Below are 9,506 nucleotides of genomic sequence, written 5' to 3' on the forward strand. Positions count from 1 at the left end.
CCCCATAATGCCCCTTTCTCTGGGACCCCTCTCCATAATGCCCCCTTCTCTGGGCCCCCCTCCCCCATAATGCCCCCTTCTCTGCCCCCCTCCCCATAATGCCCCCTTCTCTGGGCCCTTCTTCCCCATGACTCCCCTTTCTCTGCCCCCCTCCCCATAATGCCCCTTTTTCTTCCCCCCTCCCCCATAATGCCCCTTTCTCTGCCCCCCTCCCCCATAATGTCCCTTTCTCTGCCCCCCTCCCCCATAATGCCTCCTTCTCTGCCCCCTTCTCTGGGCCCCCCTCCCCCATAATGCCCCCTTCTCTGCCCCCCTCCCCATAATGCCCCTTTCTCTGGGCCCTTCTTCCCCATGATGCCCCTTTCCCTGGGTCCTTCTTCCCCATGATTCCCCTTTCTCTGCCCCCATTTCCCTTGCCCACCATCCCCCTTGGCTAACTTCCTATTTCACTTCCCCTTGACTTTTCTTCTCCCTGCCACCCCTTCCTCATTTCCTTCCAGTCTGTACTTCCTCCAGCAATTCTCCAACCTCCAATCTCTGTCTTTTCTAGCTGCTGATGAGATCAGCCCCAAAGTGCTCCAGGCCCTAGGCAATGAGCCTGTCCAGGTGAGCCTCTGTTTGGTATCCCAGAGGGAGCTGTGGGAATGGGGCCGATGGTGGCAGTTCAAAAATATGTCAGAAGCCAGTGAAGCACTCTCAGAATGGGAGGCAAGAGGAATCAGCAAGTATTTACTAAGCACTTACCCTAGTCTAGCCACAGGAAACACAAGTAGAAATAATAGTGTCATCCCTATTCATAAGGAGCTGATACTCTAATGGGGTGGGAGAAATAAGAAGAGAAGTGGCGGGTCATAGTGGACCGCAGAAAGTCCAGCATTCTGTTTACTACAGTACCTCCCTGGAGGCCTACTCCCCCTGTGTTCACCTTCAGTGCCATTTCATCCAGTCTTAGATTCTGTTCTCTTTGGAACATGAAGGGATAATAGGAATGACCCCCAGATGGGACTGAGGGAAAGACATGTACCCAGGGGAGTCAGAAACTCAGAGGTGTTTTTGTTTGGGAGATTTCCATGGCAGCTGGGCCAGTAGAGAGCGGTCTGATGGTGTTCTTTCCTCTAGTATGCTGTGCCCGTGGTGAAGTACGACCGGAAGGGCTACAAACCTCGGGCCCGGCAGCTGTTGCTGACCCCCAGTGCTGCGGTCATTGTGGAGGAGGCCAAGGTCAAACAGAGAATTGAATACACCAACCTGACCGGTAAGAGGCCACCCTAAGAAGGGAGCCAGGGTCTAACTTCATGCTGTGCCATCCTGACCACAGGTGGGCCGAGGGAGCGTCAGCTCTCTAGTCGGAAGATGTGGCTTCTGCTCCTGTGTTGGAGGCTTCAGTCCTGTGTGACCTCAGACACATCCCTAGCCTTCCTCAGCCTCAGTTCTTCTGTCTGTTAAATGCAGGGGGGTTGGCCTCTATGTGGCCTCTGAAGGGTCTATAGAGCCTCTATAGCCCGTGGGGAGGAAGCTGAGGGCTCACACCCCATCACTACCTTCCGCTTGTCCTCAGCCCCCATCTTGTTCCTTGGCATCTCACCAGGGCAGCCCTTTCCCTTCTTCCCCTTTGCTCAGTGTCAGTGGGCCCGGTCCTCTGTGGGGATGGATGGGGGTGGGGCGACAGTATCCCTTCTCACCATCCTGACCTTTCCCCTCCCAGGAATCTCGGTCAGCAGCCTAAGTGACAGCCTTTTTGTCCTCCACGTGCAGAGAGAGGACAACAAGCAGAAGGTATAGGGGGATGGGCTGGGATCTGGGCTGGTTACATCCCCTCCTCCTCCCCACCGACCCTCAGGAGACTTCCCCTGGCCAGCCTCTATCAACCATCCTATGGGAATTCCTCTACAAATATGGGGGAAGGGGAGGGAGGAAGGAAGAGAACACCTGACCCTTCCCATGGCATACCTCTGACCTTTCTGCATCAGTCAATTACTCAGTAAGCATTAATTAGATGCTTACTGTTTGCTAGTCACTGTACTAGGTATTGCATAGGCAAAGAAAGGCAAAACCAATTTCTGCCCTCAAGGAGCTTACACTCTATAATTCCATCTAAAAACACCTCTTTCCCTGCTCACCCTGGATTCATGGTTTGTGATTTGTAGTTGGGGTGCAGGATCCCCCACCACTGCCATATAGAGGGCCTTCTATGTCTTAAAGAGCTCGGGGGGTGGGGATGCCCTGAGTGCTGAGCTGCCGGCCTTCAGGAATGGAGAAGCTAAGCACCTCCCGGGTGTTTTAGGGGGATGTGGTACTCCAAAGTGATCATGTGATCGAGACAATAACCAAGTTGGCCCTGAGTGCAGACCGAGTCAACAGCATTAACATCAACCAGGGCAGGTAAGCCCATGCCTCAGTGCCAGGAGGCTGTGTATTGCTGGGGCTGGGATGGGCTGAGGGGAAGGGAAGCGAGGGGATAACACATGGGGGCTTGTGCCACCTTGGATCTCATCAAGCCCTGCTCCTTCATCAGCATCACCTTTGCTGGTGGCCCAGGCAGAGATGGTATCATTGACTTCACCCCTGGCTCCGAGCTCCTCATCGCCAAGGCCAAGAATGGGCACCTTGCCGTGGTGAGTAAAGTGGGTCATCCTGCCCTAGACACAGACTCTTCATCTTCCTCTCATAATCCTGGCCTGCCTTGGAGTGGTTGGTTGGTCTTTCTGGTTGTTGAGACTGGAGGGCTTAGGCCTACAGTGGCAAGGTCCCATAGTTGCCCTCAAAACAAAGTGGATGCAAAACTATACATTTAGCATAGCAGAAAGAAATCAGAAAACTTGGGTTCAAAACCCAGCTTTGCCATTTACCAGCTTGGCCAGTCACTGAGCTGCCATTGCCCTTTAATTTTCATTATTTATAAAATGGGGCCACTCTTCCCTGCTCTGCCTACCTCCCAGCTTGAGGAGCTTTGTAAGCTCTTAAACACCCTCCAGATGGTGGGTTGGGGTGGGAGGTCACCTTTCAAACTCACCTTCGAGGGGTTCTCCTTTGCCTCGTGAGCTCAGATCCCTCAGTAGATGGGTGAAGTAGGGGCAGGAAGGGGATGCCTCTGACTGTCTTCTGCTCACCCCTCTACAGGTCGCTCCCCGGCTGAACTCCCGATGATGACGGTCCCTGTCCGTCGGGACACTCTTCCTGCCCCTTCACCATGCCTGCTTTGCTCACCTGCTTGCTGCTGCCCTATCCCCCTTCATGGTAACCAAAGACTCTCACTTCCATGCCTGGAAAACTGGGTGCATCCCAGGTCTGAAGGGGGCCCATGTAGCGCCTGCCTTCTGTTCCCGATCCTTCCTCCCCGCCCGTATCCCAGCCCCCACATCAGCTTCATGGTGGATGTCGGGGGAATAGTAGGAAAATAGGGAGCTATTCTAGCAGCGGGGCTGAGGGATGACGGGGGCCAGGCCAAAGCCCCATGACTGATGCCAAACCAGTGGGAGGAGACCTTTTGCTGAGTTGTTTTTTTTCTGCTGAGTCATTCTGGTGCTTTGTATGAGATGATTTTTTTAAAAAGCCATTCATTCCTGCCACCAAGACACGCTGGATGTGCTCTGGCCAGCCCTGCAGGAGGGCAGGGGGACCACCAAGGAAGCAGTCAGAGGACTGGAGATGGGAGGAAGTGGGGCTCCAGCTGCCCTCTCACCCTACCCCAGAACCAGTTATTCCATCCCATCTCCTTGCTGCCCATGCCCATAGGTACACACCCAGGGACACCTCTGTTTCCCTTCATCCCTGACCACAAGGGGCTGGGACCCACACCTGGTCTGCTGCCCCTCTCTGCCTTAGTGAGGCCCTGCCCACCTGAAACCTCTTTCCCAGAGGGACTGAGGCACTTAGCCCCTTCTCCTTCCCCAACAAATGCACCCATAGGATTAGCCCCTGTGATAAGCTCCTAACTCTGCCCAGGGCAGGGGGGAAGGGGATATCTTGAAACAGACCAAAGTGGAGGTGGTGACAGATGAGAGGGACAGTCAGTGGGGGGAGGGGCCCAGCCTGGCTCTCAAAGGACCTGAAGCTCTCCTCACCTGTGTGACCTTGGGCCTCACCCTCTTCTGCAAAACCTAGATCATAGGACCACTCAAAGGGATTTTAGGGGCCATTCAAGCTCCCCTCTTGACTCACATCATGTGGTTATGGGGGCCCAATGGTGCTTATTCTGAAGCCCCTGCTCAGTGGAAAATGGGGTCCCCACATCCTCATTCAAAGTCCTTCAACCCCTAGAATCAATAGCCAAGATGTGTAGTTGGGAGAGTAGGTTTGGGTTTGGGTATAAATATAAGGGAGAAAAATGGTCCTGGGGTCCACAGTGTGACCCTGTTCACTACTTTGCTGCCCCCCCCTCCCCGAATCTGTCCTCCTGCAGGGTAAGGGATGACTTTGGGATCAGAAGGAAAGGGGGGTATCACTTTTCTCTGCTGCTTCTCCACCCCATTCCCCATTCCCACTGAGGGTCAGGAGGCCGGGAGGCCCTCCGAGCAGCCTCTGCTCTCCCTTGGGATCCTGGGGACATCGCCGACACTCGCAACCCCAGCCAACACTAAATAAAGCGATTATGTTTTTGCAAATGTTTGCCCGTGGTCATGGAGGGACCAGAAGTTGGGTGGGAGGCAAGCTGGGTTAGGGGGTATTTCTCCCTAGCCGGGGCTCAGAAAAGAAGGGAGTAGTGGTAGCCAGGTCACCTAGAGGTGCCATCGGCGGAGTTTAGATACAAGATATGTTCACACCCCGCTTCATGGCATTGGAGTGAGGACAGAGGTCAGGTGGAAGAGGAAAGACTTTCCAGGCATGAGAAAAGGCACAGAAATGGGAGATATGGACTGTTATGTATCAAGAATAGTAGATGGGCCAGTTTGGTTAATTCACAAAATGTGTGAGGAGAAATTGCATAGAATCATCTTAGGAAGGTAGGCTGAAGCCAAATTGTAGAAAGCCTTGGGTACCAAAGGGAGGTGTTTCTATTTTCTAAAGGCTAGGGAAGGCTTTAGAATCTTCTTAAGTAGAGAGGCAATATGACCAAACCTCAGACTTCAATGATGTGGAATATGTAAAGCCCTTTCCAATGGTTAAATCCATATATGAAGGTCGGCCATAATTCTTAGTCCAACTCATCTGAGACCACAATTCCTTCTACAATCTCTCCAATGAGTGGTCAAGAGGCCTCCGCTTCAACATTCCCATTGATGAGGAACTCACTATCTGGGGATGGTTCTAACTGTTAAGAATGTTTCTGTTAGTATGTTGGCAAAAGTGCCAAAAGATGGGAATAATCTGTCAAAAAGGTTGTAAAAAGGCAAATAAATAACGCATTGTTGGGACAACTTGAATTGGTATAATTCTGAAGCAGTTTGGAAAGATGCAAAGAAAGTGACTAAAATGTTCAAAAGTTTTGACCCAGACATCCCTCTGCTGGGCATCCACCCAGAGAGGTCAATGATATTCACCAAAATATTCAAACAGCTCTTTTGTGCCAGCAATGAATTGGAAACAAAACAAGTGCCTATCGACTGGGGAATGGCTGAACAACTTGTGGTCTATCAATGGTGATGGAATACTCCTGTGCTATAAGAAACAGTGAACCTGGAGAACAGAAAAGCACAGGAAGAAATCAATGCACTGATGCAAAGTGAAGCAAGCAGGAACAGGAAAACTACACAGTGTACTGTAAAGGGAAGAACATCACAATCAAAATTGCATGCTGTGAAATGATGAGCAGGCTTGGCCCCAAAGGAGATATGAGATACTACCTCCCTTCTCTGCAAAGGTGGGAGACTATAGGTATGAAACAATACATGCAAGTCAGTTGTGACTGAAGGAATGGATAAAATGAAAAATAAAAATATATTTATTAAGCACTTACTGTGAGCCAGGCAGTCAATTAATACTCATTTATTAAGCACCTACTATATGTGGGCCAAGCACCAAGTACTGGGGAGACAAAGAAAAACAAAAGACAGTCCTTGCCCGCAGAAGCTCAGTCTAATGGGGAAGACAACATGCGAACAACACTACACAATAAGGCTAGAGATGGGTTGTAGAGGCGCTGTGTTCCAGGCTGGGCAGACATAGAAAAGCAATGCCTTTCTGCCTTCAAGGCATTAACTTTCTAACAGAGGAAGATAATAGAAAGAATAGTTGTTGCCAGGGAATAATAAATAATTAAGGAATAAATAAATGATCATTGATGATTAATGGACAATAAATTTGATAAGTTAAAATGAACAAATAATATTAATAAATAAGAAAATTAATAAGGGAAGCATAGCGGTTGCCAGGGCAGGGTGTTCTGGCATAAACAGTCACAGGGATGGTGAATGGAACAAATAAAACAGTCGATACGTCATGCCTTTCCCAGAAGCCCAGTGCCAATGGCAGGAGGTAGAAAAGAGAGGTGGGTATGTTCACAGCCATCCCAGCAGGCAGTGGGCTGAAAAAGTGCAGTGGAGTCAAAACTGAAGTCATCTAAACAAGGAAGACCTGGTTGACGTTGTTGGTTGATATATTGGTAACTTACACAGCTTTGTTTTCTCCTTTTTATTATTTGGTGTAAGGGATGGCATTCTGGGAGAAGGCAGAAAGAGGAGCGATATATTGAGAAATTACATGATGGAAAAACAAAACATGAAGAAAAAATGTTAAAGAAATATTTTTAGAAAAAAGACCACTCTGGGGCGACAAAGTGGCACAGTGAATAGAGCACTGGCCCTGGAGGCAGGAGGACCTGAGTTCAAATCCGGCCTCAGACACTTAACACTTAGTAGCTGTGTGACCTTGGGCAAGTCACTTAATCCCAATTGCCCTGCCTTCCCCCTCCAAAAAACAAGGGCAAAAGCAAAAAGACAATTTTTTCTCATGTAAAAGGGGTTGATTCAGGGAAATCCATGATCAAATTCAGGAAATCCTCAATCAACCTTATGAAATTATGAGAGAGAGAGAGCAGAAGGGAGAAAGAAAAGAAATTACAAAGGTATGTGCCACTGTTTGTCAAACTAAATACTCCCCAAATAAAACTGATGGTATGCAGGGATGTAGGAACTGGCTGATTAAAGATCAGCCACATCTCTGCAATTTATAAAAGCTAGTCACACTCTAAGATGCTCAGATTTCAAGGATTTCCTCTTTGCTTTTACCTTCCAAAGTTCAGTAATGTGAGTGAGGGAATTTTCCTCCTACTCCTACCCCCTGTAGGAGCAACAATGGTTATATATAACAGAAGCACGTGGCAAGGGGAAAATGTATGGTTTATGATTCAATTGGGTTAGAGGTTCCCATATCTATTTCAGTTTGACACTGCTGATTTAAAGCATACAGCCTGAGAGGGAGTTTATGGACACTGTTCTTGAATCCCAACCTCTGAGGGAGACAAGAGGGGATTTTTGATTATGTTATAGGCGTCAGGATCTTGTCAGGATTAGTGTTAGGATCTTGAATTCTAGACTGAGTAGAGAAGGGAGATTTCTTGAGCAGCACCAGTTTTGAGAGCTGCCTTGTGGGTTATGCCAATTTTAAAAGTTTCTGAGTTTGAGAGTTCAGGCATTGGACCTCCTAGAAAGAGATTTTCTGATGCATCCTGCTCCTTGGAGAAGGAATAATACAATCTATGTGGGTCTTTGCATCCTACTTAGAGAGCAAAATCAGAGTTACTCACACTGTGAAGGTTTGATAAGAAGAGATTTGTTTGTTCAACAAGCTCCAAAATATGTTTACTATCAGTGTTGGGGAGATAATGGAGGACTCTGGGAAGAAAGGGCTCACCATGATGACGGGGCTGCCGCAATAGCAACCCCAAGTTCAATTCCCTTCTGGAGGCAAGTTGATGGACCCTACAGCACCACCATTGAAGAATTCCATTCAGGTTGTATGGTTCCACTCATCAAAATCATTAGGATCCATAACATTTCATTCATCAATAGCACATGACTCAGCATCTTATTCAGTAAAGGGACTCTTTGTTGATTTTAATTAATGCATTTATTAATTATGCATTAATGCATGTCATTAGCAATTTAGCCAAACGGTTTTATCATCAAAGCCATATCTCACCATCTTGTTCTCTAGGGTATCATGAGAGATTGTCAAATAACTCACTGAACTTAAGATTCCCTCCAAGACACTTCCCTGATCTAATCAGTCTAATCACCTCATAAATAAGGGAAATGATACTCTTCTGGCAGAACCTGGCTTAATGTACCCATGCTGGTGTGTACAATTCCCTTTTAGATTGTCAAAAGTCATTCTGCTGATTGACAATCTGTTCTGGGATTTTCCTGGGGTTTGATGCCAAACTCACTGGATTGTGGCTTTCAGAATCTACCTCCTCCTTTTTTGAAAACTGGAACATTTGCTTATCTCCAGTTCTTTAATCTCTGTCTGTCTGTCTGTCTGTCTGTCTCTCTCTCTCTCTTCACATTTTCCTGGCATTTATTACATCCTGAATGTCATCCTGTCTTTTGGGGGCTGCCATAAATTTGCTTTCATGTCCTGCAACAATTTTTTTTTGTTTTATCCTTTCTAGCCCAAATGGAAAGCAGAAATAAAATAGGAGTTGAGTAGTTCTGTTTTCTCTCTACCATCTATTCACCTGTTCTACCCACTCTAGCAGGACTACTCATCCTTACTTTGCCATTATCTGTCTCCAACATGGCCTTTTTTGTCACCTCTCTTTGGGCTCTTGTTTTTTTTTTTTTTTAAACAAATCTTGGTTCATTCTTTGGTCTAATCTTTTGAAGTTAAATTTTATTTTTTCAATTAATAAGCATTTATATTGTCTCCTTCCCATCTCCCCATCCCATTAAGAAAGAAAAAGAAAATCCTTGTTATAAATATTCAGTCAAGCAAAGCAAATACTTACATTGGCTTTGTCTAAAAATGTATGACTCAATACGTACCCTGAGTCCATCAATCCTCTGTCAGGAGGTGGGTAATATGCTTCATCAAATGGGGTTTCTGGAATCGTGGTTGTTCATGAAAATTCTTAAATCTTTCAAAGTGTTTCTATTTATAGTGTTGTCGTTATTGTATATATCATCCTTCTGGTTCTGTTCACTTCACTCTGTATCAGTTCATACAAGTCCTTCCAGATTGCTCAGAAACGAGTCCTTTTATAATTTCTTGTAGCACAGTAGCATTTTATTCAGATACTTTAATTTTTTAAGCTATTCTCCAGCTTATGGGCACCCCTTTAGTTTCTATTTCTTTGCTACCACAAAAAAACGGCTATAAATATTTTTGTACACATAATTTTCTCTTTTTTAAAAAAAGGCATATGTACTTAATGATGGTATCACTTGGTCATCTTTTTTGTGCATAGTTCTAAATTGCTTGCCAGAATGGCTGGACCAATTCACAATTCCACAAACAGTTTGTTAATGTGCCTGTTTTCTCACAGCCCCTCCAACATTTATCATTTTCCATTTTTTTGGTCAACTTTTCCAATTAGGAAGGCATGAGGTTGAAGCCTCAGAGTTGCT

The 9,506-nt window shown here is 46.8% G+C and overlaps 1 protein-coding gene across 3 annotated transcripts in view; it reads left to right on the plus strand.

Moving 5' to 3' along the window:
- The window catches only part of MYO1C (myosin IC), a 44,584-nt gene extending 39,980 nt beyond the window's left edge, over nucleotides 1-4,604 (plus strand). For all 3 annotated transcript variants that reach the window (XM_069089691.1, XM_069089693.1, XM_069089692.1), the window contains exons 27-32: nucleotides 551-606; nucleotides 1,120-1,255; nucleotides 1,706-1,776; nucleotides 2,285-2,382; nucleotides 2,516-2,615; nucleotides 3,121-4,604. In XM_069089691.1, coding sequence (XP_068945792.1) covers nucleotides 551-606; nucleotides 1,120-1,255; nucleotides 1,706-1,776; nucleotides 2,285-2,382; nucleotides 2,516-2,615; nucleotides 3,121-3,147 — 488 coding nt within the window. In that variant the 3' untranslated portion in view covers nucleotides 3,148-4,604. The remainder of the gene's footprint in view (nucleotides 1-550; nucleotides 607-1,119; nucleotides 1,256-1,705; nucleotides 1,777-2,284; nucleotides 2,383-2,515; nucleotides 2,616-3,120) is intronic.
- Nucleotides 4,605-9,506: the final 4,902 nt, after the last annotated feature.

This window comes from Petaurus breviceps, unplaced genomic scaffold (assembly GCF_028583685.1).
Source record: "Petaurus breviceps papuanus isolate PSGF00001 unplaced genomic scaffold, PetGlider_PUasm1.0 186, whole genome shotgun sequence".
NCBI lineage: Eukaryota > Metazoa > Chordata > Mammalia > Diprotodontia > Petauridae > Petaurus > Petaurus breviceps.